Raw genomic sequence first — 14,994 nt, 5'->3', positions numbered from 1 at the left:
GAGCATAGCTGTACTTTACTATCAGCTGCTAGAACTGAGTAGTGGGTTTCTTGGTATTCAGAGGCAGGAGAGAAGTTTCTTGTCATAAGTTACAGTGACAGTGAGGATGAAGAAGAGACGGCTGTGGAGACCGGTTGCTAGCTAGCTTGCTAAAATGCGTACTTGAGCTCTACTGGAGCTGTGCAGCCTTGCCGGGCATTGGTTATCTGTAAAGGCTGACTGAACAAAACTCCCTTCATCATACAGGCACTGCTGTCTGCGCTGCAGTAATAAAGAAACACGCTGACAGATATAACGGCTTCAGGTGACAAGCAATCCCCAGGAATCTGCAGTGAGATGGTTGGTTGATTGGCGATGCTCTCTATTTCGCCAGATGGCACCTGTCCTTGAAGAAGCCATTCATTGCCTAAGAGGTAAAAAGGTAAATTATTAAGACTGTATAAGAAAGATAAAAATATGAAAACTACAAAAAAAATCTAGGGCCGTGGTTGGCAAACTGCGGCTCGCGAGCCACTGCGGCTCTTTGGCCCCTTGAGTGTGGCTCTTCCACAAAATGCCATGGCCTGGGCGAGTCTATTTTGAAGAAGTGACGTTAGAAGAAGTTTAAGTTTAAAAAATTTGGCTCTCAAAAGAAATTTCAATCGTTGTACTGTTGATATTTGGCTCTCTTGACTAATGAGTTTGCCGACCACTGATCTAGGGAATACAAATGTATGTTAAACTCTGCAGTGACTTGCAAATTAAGATTATGATACATTATTGACTATCAAAAGGTAATAATAAAAAATAACACTGATTTTTTAAGAAATAATACTGCATATATTATTCTAAAGTAAAAGCTAAGAGATTATGTCTACCTCCTTATTACATAAAACTCTTCCAAGACTTAAATACATAGATCATCTACATAACAGAAATCTAATAAACCACTAAAAACTTTAATCTTCTAGTATTTAAAAGCTTTAAATGTCTTTATTCATCTAGTGCCTTCTGTCAGAAGGAACACATGCATCACCCTGAGGAAGCACGTGCTTACAGACATCCAGCTTTAGAGGGGGTTAGAGATCAAGAGCCAGCAGCTGGGAAGTGCAGGGCACACTTCCCTGACATCTTAAGTAGAATACACTGAGCATAATCTAATGACTGACCGATGGCTCCTGCAAAAATGCAGCCACCTATTCAGTAGTGATGAGGTTCTGGGCCTACTCTTTAGCTTTCCTGTCTCTTTCTTTTGACCTCAGGATGAGCCAACACTCAGAGCACCTGTCTTTATTGGTCCTCTCCATCTCTTCTTTAGTTTACTGCATCTATTATTCTGTTGACTAAAATATCAAACTTGAGAGAAACATGCCAAATCAGAGTAAGGAGAAGGGGAAAGGTGAGAATCTAAAGAGTTAAATCCAGAGTTTTTATGCAGGAACTTTTAAAGATCATTTTTAAACAACTGTTTAAAATTCTTTGGCCTTCTTTATTTCTGAACTGAGGAGTATGTTTTATTTTATTGAATGTTTGATTTTGCTAAACAGCAGGCTGGTGGTACAATTCTTATAGTTAAATCAAACAGCAAAGTAAACTGGGCCTTTTTAATACCTAATTTTTTTTTAAAATATATTTTATTGATTTTTTACAGAGAGGAAGGGAGAGAAAGAGGAATAGAGAGTTAGAAACATCGATTCAGCTGCCTCCTGCACACTCTCCACTGGGGATGTGCCCACAACCAAGGTACATGCCCTTGACTGGAATCGAACCTGGGACCCTTCAGTCTGCAGGCCGACGCTCTATCCACTGAGCCAAACTGGTGAGGGCTTAATACCTAATTCTTTAAATAAAACACAAAATGTTTCTTTAGATATTTCTCAGATACATCACATGTGCGATTTGTGAAGTTATAATATGCTAGTGCTGCTTTGTTTTTATGTGGGGTTTTTTTGCTTAAAACCTTAACATATGCTGAAAACTAAGATTAGTTAAAAATAAGTGACTGTCTCTAATAACTGGCCAAGAAGAAAAAATGTCCTTTAATCATAGGTGTACAAATGTACCCTATAAAATAATTTCCAAAAATCTTCTTTGCTCCTATACAATAAAAATGGAACCAATATTTTAGAGAAGTGATAAAATAGCTAAGAATTTGCTCTATAAACTACTTCACTTTCCTTTAATACTATCCCTATCTATATTCCAATGAATCAACATTAATTTGTGTGTTTGACAAAGTAGAGTTAAACATGTCAATATCCTCTTTTAAAAATCAATACACTGATCTATATTTCACACAGAGAAGTTAAACTAACAGTGATCTCCAAATGATGTAGTGCTTTCAAACCAGTGGACACAGGCAGAGCAGCTAAACTGGCCGTTGAGAACTTGTCTGAACTATGGAGGCATGGGTAGTAGTAAAGTCTGAGTACTCTTCTGTCTGCAAAGCCAGCTCCAAACACCCTCCTAGTACTGCAGGACTCAGCCCTCTCTGGTGTGGGCAGGAGGGAGATGGCTTCCCCACAGGCTCAGACACCCCAGAGCCAGATTCTCAAGCTCAAACCCAGCAGTTCCTCCTGGCTAGCCTACCAAGATCTCTCTGTTCTCTTGGCGTGGACACCAAGTGGGTTGTTGCCGGACAGTAGCTGCCGCCTGAGAATGTACCAAGGTAAGAAGGCACAGAGCCTGGATCTGGGTAACGCACAAAAGCAAAGTGTGTGAGAGGGCACGAAGGAGGAGGGTCAGGGAGGAAATGGAAGATTGAGTGAGAACGTGTGAAAGAGCGTGGGAGACTAGGACAGAGGAAGATCATGAGAGACAAGAAGTCAGCATTTAGTTCTGGACAACTAATATTTTACTTTAAAATTAGGGCCCAGTGTCTGTTAGAGAGAACGGCTGTAAGGCAGGCAGGTCACTGATTCCTTACTATAAATTGATAAGTTCACACTGATTGAAATACATATTAAAATTTTCACCTAATTAATTTATAGTAACTGAATACTTTGAAAATAGGCTCAAACAAGAAGTATTCTTAGATTAAAAGGATACAAATTTTAGCCTGGATCCTGCTCATAGTAATTCATTTGTTTTCAATTACACATCCTCCAAAAATGTTGTATTTTTCTACTTGAATGGCATACTTTTAAAATATGGCTTTGGAACCTGTTTTCTCATAGGAAGCGAGTAATGGAGCATAAATTCTGTCTGGCATCTCTAAAAAAGAAAATGTGGCTTCAGGCTTAGTAACTGGTAAGTCAAGTCTTAATGATACTATTATATTGAAATAAAATAAACAGCAATTTGAAAGCTCTAAAACATTTGATAGATGCTATCTTGAAAAGCAAAAGATAAAACAACCAAAGAACTGAATTGGAAAGAGCTCATGTCATGTTTCTTCAGTGAAAAGCAAGCATATGTTTTTAAAAATATATACTCAAGGGGAAAATCAACTTAATTCTTTAGAACAAAATCTGTGAGATTCTATTACTGAAAGGCATAGTGGCAAACACAATTAATACTGGGTAAGGACTCTGGAGACCCACGTGGATGGCACATGACCTGCCACTGTAGCAGACCTGCTTTAACGCTACTCAACACTCACCTGCACCCTGTGGCTACACTTGGCTGGAGAGAAACAGCCTCTAAGGGGACTGGTCTGGCTTTCCATCCATGACGGGTAGCCTCCAGCTATTCAGCAATCACACTGCATTTCCTTCATGTACTCACCCTCCCATCCTCCTGGATGACCCTCTTCTCTCTTCAAACTGCCCAAACCTTCTCCCCTCTCACTCCCTCTCAGTTGATGGCCCATACTTCCCAAGAAAACAGGAGCATCAGAAAAGAGCCTCCACAAGCACCTACCCTCCACAGCTCTGGGTCACACATGGGCCTTCTCTCCTAACTGTGCAAATGTCCACAATCTACTTGTGCACCTGGTCCCATCCCCTCTCAAATCCTAAAGGATACCCACCACATCTCATTAACTCTTTCTCTATTGGATCTTTGTCACTGATAAATATGCTGTTCTCTAACTCCATTCCCTCTTCTAGCAACTGCTCTATTTCCTCTTATTTGGATTTGCTCTCTCCAGTTCTTCTATTCTGTTTTCACCTCCAGGATTCTGAAAGGCTCTCAGAGGACATCAGCTAACTCTCTAACATTAAATCAATGATCAATTCTTAGTCCTTATCTGTTACTCATCCACAGACCATGAAGTAAGTACAGACACTGAGAATAAGGTTTAGAAACTTTCATAACATCCAAATGGGTAATTGGTGGGGCTTTAAACTTTCTTTTTAAAAAATGAAATTAATTTTTAGGGCTAATAACCCAACAGCTAGTTTGAGAGGGAGTAGCACAATGGAAAAGACAAAACCAATTATAAGCAGAACTGGGTTCAAATTCCATTTATGACCTAATTCCATATATGTCCTTGAGCATTTACCATAATTAGCATCAGCAGTTATTATAATCACTTTATCTCTTTGAGCCATCAGTCTCTTCATAATAGAAGGTGCCTTTCACAGCTCTAACATTGGATGACCTATCGTTCTGAGATCACAGAGGTCAGCCTCAGGTGATGGACTTGCTTGCCTACTAGCAAATGCAGGCAATTATGACTGAGTAATTTTGGATGAGTTACACTGTTCCTTAATAAAAGAGATAAAAGAATTTCAGACTAAAGAAAACTGCTAAAGTGGGGTTAGGTCTAGATCTATTTTGTCACAAGACTTCCCTCAAATGTTGCCCAACTAGAGAGTAAAAATATCATATACAAATGAGAAAGATTAAGCATCAAGAATTTAAGGAATAGTTGCACTTGCAAGATTATTCACATACCTTCAGCTGTTAGAAACCAGCAACTGGGTGCCCCTTCAGTGAGCTTTGTTCCTGACGGGAGGTTTAATCTCAGCTGGAACTGCAGAGTCTGTCCCGGAGATGCAGCCACAGGGGAAAGTTGAACGGCTGGAGCTGATTTCGGTAGTTTGGGTACTGTCTGTTTTTCTACTTTTTCTACCATGAACGGGCCATCTACCACAGCATTTCCAGAGCTGAAGACCGGGAGCTAGGAAATAAGAAAATTTGTTTATTCAAGCAAAGGTACTTTAAAATAATTGTAGAGGGAGAGTTTATTTTTAGACTTCAGGCTGAAATGAGGTTCAGAAATATATTCTGTTTTGACAAAAAAATTACCAACACTTATGAATGAAACAGAATTAAACTAATTGTTTAATATGTTTAAAATAAAATTATATCAATTTAAATGTAGTGGATATAATATACATCCTATATAATAAAAGGCTAATATGCAAATAGACCCAACGGTGGAACTGGTGGCTATGACGTGCGCTGACCACCAGGGGGTGTGTGCGGAACATGGTGAGTGTTGGCTGCAGTGGGATGGTGGAACAGGTGAGCAGGGGTGCCAGACCAAGGTGGGGCGCTGGTCGCTGTCATCGGGGTGAGCCTCTGGTGGTTACTAAAAATTCTTTGTTCCCGTGAGCTGCGGTCCCACCCAGTGCTTGCACCTGCTGCCAGTGCCTGGCACCGGGCACCATCAGCGGGAGCTAGCAGTGGCTGCCGGCCCTGATCACCCCTGAGTGCTTCTCCACCTCCCCCTGCTCCTGAGGGGTGATCAGAGCAGCAGCCACCACTCACACCCACTGACAGTGCTGGCCCCGCTCACACCCGCTGCTGGCACCAGCCCTAATCGCTCTGTGCCGTCAGTGGGTGTGAGTGGGGCTGGTGCCATCAGCATGTGGGAGCAGTAGCAATGGGAGCAGAGTGGGGGCCACGGCAGGAGGGGCTGGGCGGGGGTGCGGAGAATGGTCCGAGACCCACCCCTGTGCCTACCGTAGCCTCGTGGCCCACAGTTCCTTGCAAGGTGCACTGGGCCCCTAGTCCTCTTATAATTTTCATTGCCAACTGTATGATGCCATTCATATATCAGATCTGTGTCATAAGAATTACATGCTTTAAAATAAAACAAATTGTCATCATAACATACCTTGGAAATTCCTAGAATTTTAGGAAAAACAAACTCTTGCATTTTTTTCAGGCAAATGTGATACACTCAGGGGGAACTTAAAAATTTTATTGGAGACCATGTGTATATCTTTAAAAATTGATGAGAACTTCTTTCTATCTTATTTTCAATGTCTTGAGAAACATGGCTTCTAGAGCTTCCTTTGGAAGACTATTTCGTAATGGATTCACCATAGGAAACACAGATTACATGCTAATTTAAGAATCATTAAAAATAAGACTAAACAACCCAACCCACACAGTATGTGAGGGTAACTGTATCAGTGTGTCCACATATTTAAAAACAGAGGAGCCCTTTTTTTTTCTCCTTTTCTGAAAGTTCAAATTCTTTCCAACTCCCAGTAATCTTTCTCAAACACTCTGACACAATGGAATTTTCACTTAAGAAATAATATGATATCCTTCAGATAGACATTCACGTACTCCTCTACCTACATGCTTCACTTTCACCACTTCAGGCAGACTAACCGAAAGTGCAGTCAGTGCTGAGGATCTTAGAGTTCCTCATAAAATGGTACCACTAAGGCATACTTTAAGATTACTTACCACAGAAATCGTTTTTGTTTCTAAATCCATCACTTTAATCTGATGATTATTCGTGTCTGCTACATATAGTAACTGGCCATTCTCTCCAATACACAAGCCTCCTGGTTCATTAAAGGTTGACTCGGTAAAACTGGAACTGACATTACTTGCATCTCCAGTTCCTGCTAATGTTGAACACTGTTTTGTTTTTGGATCCACAACTTTAATCTAGAAAGAAAAAAATCATATATCTAAAACTCAAGCTCATGTTTGTAGTATGGAAAAGTATAGTATAAGCAAGCCAGAGAATTTCTGCTTATTAGTATTCGTTAAAAAAAAAAAAATCATAGAAAAAATAGGCATTTCCACATTTTCTTGAAAAAGCCAAACATTCAAATTATAGTCTAAGGGGAGAGCTGAAAACTATGTAAAATCCCTAGTTACATCTTACCCTCTGGAAGAAAACTTGGATGAAATTTTTTTAAGTTTCAAATGTTATTCTTTTTTCTCACAATGGGATATGGTTGGACTGACTTTCTTCTCATTAGCATCTAACATTGGCTGAGGATTAGCTACTTGTGTTAAACTTAATGATTTCCTTTGTCTCAACTGTATTAAATTTATAGTCTTTCATCACAAAATATCAATATTAATCTTCCACGAACTTTAGAAAAAATAAAAATAGAAATAGTTGGATAAATAAAGTGCTTTTAATTCTGTTTTAACAGAATTATTTGCTAGTAGTTGCTACAACGATGCAACTAAGAAATGTTCATTTGTTAAATGACATCTGAATTTCTGTGCTACTTACCTTCTCCTTGTTTACTGAATTTGTTACTAAGCAGCTTTGATGGGCTGCAATTCCCAATTTTGGCTATATCCATTGGAAGTGTGTTTGTTTATTAATTAGTCCTTTCCCCAGCTCAGAGTACCATCATGCCCTCTTTGCAAAGAAAGGACCAAGAAAAGAAAAGAGGTCTTATATAGAGTTGTCAAAGACTATTACTCCTCTTTATGTTTTAGAGTGGCAACTGTAGGAGGCTCACAGGTTTTTCAGCATTTTAAATACCACAGATGAAAAACAAGGTGTTACGTAATTCTGTCAAGACTCACCTTGTGATTATATGAGTCTGCCACATAAAGTAAATTTCTTTTCTTGTCCCACGTTACTCCAAGGGGGTGCTGAAGCTTTGCACTGATTCCTACTCCATCAACATCACCAAAAGCAAATAAGTTCTTTTTTATAAAAGAAAAAACAAAAAAAACAAAACACAGCACATATTAAAATTTCTACAGTGTTGTGTTAGCATATAAAGTGAAAATTAAGATGGCTATATATGCTGCTTAAGTTAAAGGGGAAAAGATCTGATTTCATATAAACAGGGCTGGGCATTTGATTCAGACTAGAATAAAAATGATAGAATTTTGAGTTTGTATTAATGTGTGATACTTTATAGTTTTATTGACAATAATCACACACCTGGTCAGGAACAGGCAAAGCTGACCAATTTGGTACTCTTTCCACCATCCTGCCAAATACCTAATTTACACTTTCCTCTTCTCTGATTAATAAACTAGAGGCCCAATGCACGAAATTCGTGCAAGGGGCTTGGCCCTTGCAGCCGCAGCAGCTTGCCTCAGCCTTCGCAGCCCCAGCTTCATCCAGAAGGTCATCCAGAAGGATGTCCGGAAGGTTGCTCAGCTGTCCAGTCTAATTAGTATATTATGCTTTTATTATTATAGATACTTTATCCTTCCTTTCTCTCTGAAGCCTAGACATCTATATATATAAAAGGTTAATATGCAAAGTGTCCTCTCGAGAGTTCGACCGGGAGAATGGGAGTTCAACTACTCGCTATGATATGTGCTTACCACCAGGGGGTGGCGCAGAACATGGCGGGCGACCAGCGGCAGGGTGCGGGTGGCGAGGGGGAAGGAGGAGCCGGGGGGAGGAGGGGGGAGAGGAGGGAGACCATGCGCTGGCAGCATGTGGGCAGCGAGGGAAGGAGGCGGGGAACCTGATCAGCCCTGATCCCCGGCCAGGCCTAGGGACCCTACCTGTGCATGAATTTCATGCACCGAGCCTCTAGTTTATACATAATAAACTAGAGTGAGTTTGCTTTTCTTACATGGTTCTGTGTTTCTTTATATTCACCTTTCTTTTGACTTGACTTACACTTTAACCTATAGATAGGCCAAGAACGCTCTCCCAAATTTTACGAATTATTCACAGTTCAGAAAAGTGCATGTTTGTAAGTGTCTGGGCACACTGTGCAGGAGGGATTTCATTACCATGGGATCTCTTTCTCCTCCTACAAGGTGCTTCACTGCTCCGTCTTTCAGTGAAACGGTTCTCACAGTGCTGCTCTCACTATCGGCTACAAACAGACAGCTCCAGGGATCTTCTGAGGCCAGAGAGAGACCTGAAGGTTGGGCAAAACCTGCCTTGTGAGGATATGCATTATTTCGATTTTCTTCATTTCCACTTCCAGCAAACCGAAGGCAGGTTCCTTTTTTTAAGTCACTGGAAAAGACAGTTCAGAGGTGAAATCAACATTGTTATATGTATCCAATTTTGTTATTAAACAAATGAGTGTTAATGATGAAATCAATGGTGGTAAGCATTGTAAAAAAAAAAAAAATCTAGTGATCTTGGCTCAGTTAAATTGTGCAAGTCAGTTTTTACTGTAGTTTTACTAATTGTTAACTAACTTATTTATCCACTGTTGTAGGGACCTTTCTACATTTTTGACATACATAAAACTGAAACTATTCTCAGTGGTCAGACAGAAAATTCCTGACAAGGTTAGAATTATAAGAATAGTGATTGTATCATTGATGGGATAGATTTTTTCCCCTCCAAATGGTCAGGGATAGGTACAGCTGGATCCCACTTCAACTTCTTCTTAGATTCATACAATATTAGGTCCTGAAAGGGAATTAAAAAGATTATCCAGTTCTTGATAGTTTAAAGCTTGAATTTCCATTTTAAAAAGTTTTGTTTTCTTATATATAGTAGACTGAAAGATTACTTCAACAGACAACCAGTTCAAGCATTACTCACTTTAAGAAACGAATACAGGATGATTATGCTGCTCTAACAAATCAATTTCTTATTGATTTATTAAACACTAGGGAAGTTTCTACTTAAAGGATTACTGCAGGATTCCTTATGTAATGCAGAGAAAGTTTTACACCATGGTTTCTGATTTTATGCTGGAGGGATTGTAAGGAAAGAGAAGCTGACTTTGAAGCAAAATAATGAGAGATTCCATGCATATCACATCAAATATGGCACAATATACAAAAGTCTAAAATGACCATCAGTCACTCTTTGGTTGATATGTTCCCAAAGCTCAGTTAGGCAGGGAGCAGAGGATGGAGGCAGAGGGATACAGAACGTATAAAATATGGCCACTTACTCAAGGAACTGGAAAAAAAAATCTAGTCAGAGAAATACAGGTAATAACTAACATGTCAAACAAATAAATTAAAGGTAATTACTCCAAGGAGTCTAAATCTAAAAAGGAGTTCCCTTGAGAGTTAGAAAGAGTTGGAAACAGTAACTTCTAAAATGTTAGGAGTCATTCCCACTCGAAGATCAGTAACAAAGATAAAACATCCTTAAAATTATGGTACAGGTCAATGTGATCTGCGTGGACACTTTCCTAATAAGAATGAGAGTAAACACTCTACTTATTTGGTATTTAGTCCACTCTTGACCATTTAGGTCCAACCTAGCCATCACTTAGAACATTCTGGCCATCTCTGTTATTTCTTTCTGCTGTTTAAAATTATGTCTCATGTAAAATGTTTGGTCACTTCACTATTTAGGCTACTATCATCTCCTGCCTGGGTAACAGCAATAGCCTCCTCACTGCTATCTATGTCTCTAGTCTTGTCCCTCTCCAAATGTTCCAAGTGTTTTTCAAAAAACAATTATTATGTCACTTCCCAGCTTAACATTTTCTAGAAAGGCATGTAGAATAATGTTCAAATCTCTTAAAAGGGCTCACAAGGCACTTTGTGATCTGGCTTCTACTGACATGACTAGTCATTTCTTTCCTGAAAAACCTCCCCTCTCCCGGTCTATGTCCTACTCCTCCGTCAGGTTTCAGTCTAGTAGTTTCTTCCCGGAAGCCTTCCTTGATGGACATCGGGTGTTCTTATTTACACAAGGGACAATTTCCAATTGAAGGACGGCTGCAGTAGTTTTTTTTATAAACAGCACCTTCCCAACTGTCTTGTTTGCTAATCTGGTTCTTACTCAGGAAGCCCACTGAGGACAGCAACCACATCTTTTCATTTTATTCTTAATTAGTGAACATATTTCATTCCTAGTGCCTAGCATAGTGCCTAGCACACAGTATGTTCAATAAATAGTTGAATTAACTGTTGCAAACATTATACAAAGCAGCACACACATACACACTATCTGAAATGTATCTGATATTTTGGATTATCCATACAACTGCTCCTTTCTATGGATAAAGGTAACCGAGATGACAGGCACTTTCTATGGTGACTTGACAGTCTTTCTGGCTAATACTTTCATTCATTTATTTATTCTGCAAACCCTTACTGGCTCCTTACGGGGGACACAAAAATGAATGAGAAAGGGTTCTTTCCTTTCAGAGGTAGTCTAGTGAGAAAATAGTTATGTTAACAAATAAGTGCAACCAAAAACAGACAAGGAGAGACAGAGGAAAAGAGAGAGGTGGGGAGGGGAAGAGAAGACGAACTTACCAGGGCAGTGATATAACTACGTAAGCAGTGCAGGGAAATCACAGGGAAGACTATGATCAGTTCTACCTGGGGTGTTAGGAAGAAGAGAAAAGGCTCTATCGAAAAAGATCTAAGAAACTTTGTAGAGACACCACTTTTTCACCTTCATATCCCCACCAGTGGCAACAAAGCTACAACCATTTGCAGAATATGCCAGGCATTAGGCTGAGCTCTTAACACACATTATTGATTCTCGAGGGAAGTATAAATAAGAACACAGAGTTAAATGGCTCCCCTAAGCTCGCATAGATAGTAAATGCACACCAGGATTCAATCTCAGGCATGACTACAACACTGAGCTATCAACCACAATGCTTTATAGCACTCAAATACCTGGACTAACGAGTGGGGATACCTGCACTGCGTGTCAAGAGAAAGTGCTCACCAAATGCCTCCCGTCTTCTTTCTGGACGCTCAGTGGGATTGCTCATCCAGGGTCCCTGAGGTTAGATGAGGTGTGGTCGTGAGACTTGCTTTGGCTGATGAAATGTAAGTAGAAGTGATGTCACTTCTGAATAGAAGCTTTAAGAGGCATTAAGCGACTCACCGCCCCTCTCTCTTTGCCAGGATGACTGGCAGAGCTCTAGATGGTGGCTGCCACATCAGCCTGTGTGGCAGAGCAGTGCTCCCGGTGCACCTAAGTGAGTGAGCAAAGGACCAAGCCTTGTCTTAAGCCACGGAGAATCTGGGCTGTCTGCTATGGTAGTATATCCCAGCTCCTCCTGACAGTACAGTAAGTGTCGAGAGGATGGAGACTTGCGAAAGGGAATTCTGTGAACTCCAAGTTGTGCAGTTTACCCCAAAAGAGATGTTGCCACTTACTTTTTCTTTGGTAGTCGGCCACAGTCCAGTAGGAGTGCCCATATCTGATGAGTCCCTGCCATGGCTATCCACAGAATGTCATCGCTTTGGACCTCTGAACCTTTATAAAAGTAAATAGTAAATATGTACATATTTTGGTTAATAGAAAAACACCATTTTTTGAGAAATTTAAGGGAAGACAGTAATGTGTTTATAAATCATCTGATAGAAAATAAAAATATTGCAATGTTTTAAGTTGTTTTTGAAAAATTTCTATTTTCCTTGTAAAAGACATTCTTCTTTAGACTTATAAATGTACTGGTAAATTCACAGAAAACAATGTATTCTTAATAGTAATATGTCCCTGCATCCTGGGCACAATGTTTTCAAACATCTGATTTTTTATTTTATGTGATAAAAGAAATGGGTTGGCACATACTTTCCAAGAAACTGGTAGTCAAATAACCAGCACTAACCACCTAAATTATATACTTTCGTAACAGTTTCTCATGAAAACACTGTCTATTTTAATAGTTTAAGAAATGTTTATATCTGCATTAATACCAGCTTTTAGACTTAGATACTCGTCACAACTGCTATTTAAAAATCAACTGTTTAATTGGTTAGAAAACTTTTTCAGAAATATATAGCTGACATACAAAAAAGCTCGAGTATAATATAGCTGTTTACTAAAATTAAATAATTAAAATGAATAAATAGTTGTAAAAATTAATTTACAACTTATTACAATGTGACAAGGCTCTATTTCTCAAATTATTTTTGTTAAAATATTTAAATATTTTAATTTTAGATGTATTCTAAGGTTACTTTTAGATGTAATTGAGATATTTTAACTAAAATCATTTGGTCAGACACATGCTCTAAGAAATTATCTTAGTAAGGCTATTTATATTTTCTTTAACTTCAAGTAGTTTGTATCTAAAAGAAATTTTTCTTCCTTGTATTATTTTCAAGTGCCTTTCAATTTAACAACAAAAATGATGACGAGGGTTCTCAATGAATGTGGTTGCTATGTGCCAAGCAGTTTACAGAAATTATCACTGAACTTTTCTCAAAGCCCCGGAAGACAGGTAGTGCTGTTAAGTCCTTTTCACAGATGAAGAAACTGAAGATGAAAGAGGGTAGGTAACTTGCTAGGATCACAGAGCTAGTAAGTGAAGGAAGGAATCGGAACAGGCAATCCAACAGAAAAATCTATTTTACATGTTGCCTTTTCTCTGCATTCTTAATTACTATCCTATAAAATATAAAGGAAAGCAGTTTATTTCAACTTAATTTTTTCATAGTCAAATATTGTTATAAACATAAATTGTATTAAAAGTGACAATGGCATTCCATATATTCTGAGGTCTCAGTCTCTGTTTAATGTTTTAAAACTAGATCAAAGGCTTTTCATAATTATTTTATTTTGCCCCTTCCATGTGAGGATAAAACAGGAAGGTGACTATAAGCCAAGAGAGAGCTCTCACCAGAACCTAGTCATGCTGGCACCTTGACCTTGAACTTCTAGCCTTCAGAACTGTCAGAAACTAAGTTTCTGTTGTTTAAGCAACCACAATCTGTGGTATTTTGTTATGGCAGCCTGAGCTGATAAAGACAGTCCCCTAAGAATAGAAATTAGACAAGGATATCTGCTATAAACACTTATTTAGCACAACAAGAAAAAGTAGCAAAAAGTATGAAGATTGTAAATAAAACTGTAATTATTAGATAACAGGCTTTCAGAGCCTCGACCTTGCCAAAGAAGAGCTGTGTTGGTATACATATGCGAGACCACATCAGGTCTCCATTATCTGGTTCTCCAAACAGCCAGTCTAGTCCAACGAGGGTCTACTATTTGAGGACAAACACTTCATAGTAATAAGTATTAGTTTCGTCCTGGTTTCTTTGTACTTATTTCCTTTAAACTCCTAAGAAATGAGAAGCAGTGACCAGGCTGTGTCAGGTCATGATTCAGTTGTTGGGATTCTATCTATCACTTGATGATGATGGTGGGGATGGTGATGAAAATGATTACCATCCAGAACACTTCCTATGTTTAAGGTGCTGAGATGATAAACATTTTACATGAGTTATTCCCTTTAATAACTTAATGCCTTCCAACCTTAAGAAGTCTAGTATCATCTCTATAAAGAAAGTGAAATTCACAGGGGTTAAATAATTCGTGGAAATTTACACAGCTAAACCTGAATAATCCATTAGGAAGTTGCTTACACCTCAGCAGTGTTCTGATCAGAATGAAGGGATACAGAAGGCAGCCTCTGTTCTCTGGCCAGTTCTTGTGTGGCCCGTTCTTTTCTCCCTCCCTTTTGCCTCTGCCCCATGAATTTAGCTCTGGCTTTAAGTACCCAAGTGCAGTATCATGTGTGATCACAAATAGCCATCTTATCAAACGTAACCATGGCTTTCTACTTCAGGTTCACTCCTTATGCCCTCCTCCCCCTATGGCCTCTGGCTAAGTAATCTTTTACAAGTATATTTTTCCAGTCCCTAGACTTCCCATCTTTGATTTGGTTCAGCTTGGTAACATCTCTTTGTGGCTTTTATGAAGTGACTCCATTCTTATAGCCAACAATGAAAATAACATTGATATATTAATCATTTCTTTATACAGCACTGTTCTAAGTGCTTTCCATATATTCTCATAATTCTCACAATAATCCTTTGAGATAGATACTATTAGCATCTTCAATTTAGATGAGGGAATGAGGCATAAAGAGTCTGGTAGCTTGTCAAAGTTACACGACCACACTAAGATGTAAAACTGGCTCCTGGGTCCATACTCATAACTAGCATGCTACACTGTCTTTCAATAAGTTTTTACTCTGATTGATCATT

The 14,994-nt window shown here is 39.0% G+C and overlaps 1 protein-coding gene across 1 annotated transcript in view; it reads right to left on the bottom strand.

Moving 5' to 3' along the window:
- Positions 1-14,994, bottom strand: part of NHLRC2 (NHL repeat containing 2) — a 48,617-nt gene continuing 33,623 nt past the window's right edge. Inside the window, exons 6-11 of the mRNA XM_008144328.3 lie at positions 12,157-12,256; positions 8,842-9,073; positions 7,663-7,785; positions 6,571-6,777; positions 4,819-5,044; positions 1-406 (exon numbers count right to left, since the gene is read on the bottom strand). Of these exons, the coding sequence (XP_008142550.2) occupies positions 150-406; positions 4,819-5,044; positions 6,571-6,777; positions 7,663-7,785; positions 8,842-9,073; positions 12,157-12,256 (1,145 nt within the window). The 3' untranslated portion in view covers positions 1-149. The remainder of the gene's footprint in view (positions 407-4,818; positions 5,045-6,570; positions 6,778-7,662; positions 7,786-8,841; positions 9,074-12,156; positions 12,257-14,994) is intronic.

The sequence above is a fragment of the Eptesicus fuscus genome, chromosome 17 (genome assembly GCF_027574615.1).
Source record: "Eptesicus fuscus isolate TK198812 chromosome 17, DD_ASM_mEF_20220401, whole genome shotgun sequence".
Taxonomy (NCBI): Eukaryota; Metazoa; Chordata; class Mammalia; order Chiroptera; family Vespertilionidae; genus Eptesicus; species Eptesicus fuscus.
Note: the sequence above shows the minus strand (reverse complement) of the source record. Positions and strands in the feature narration are given on the sequence as shown.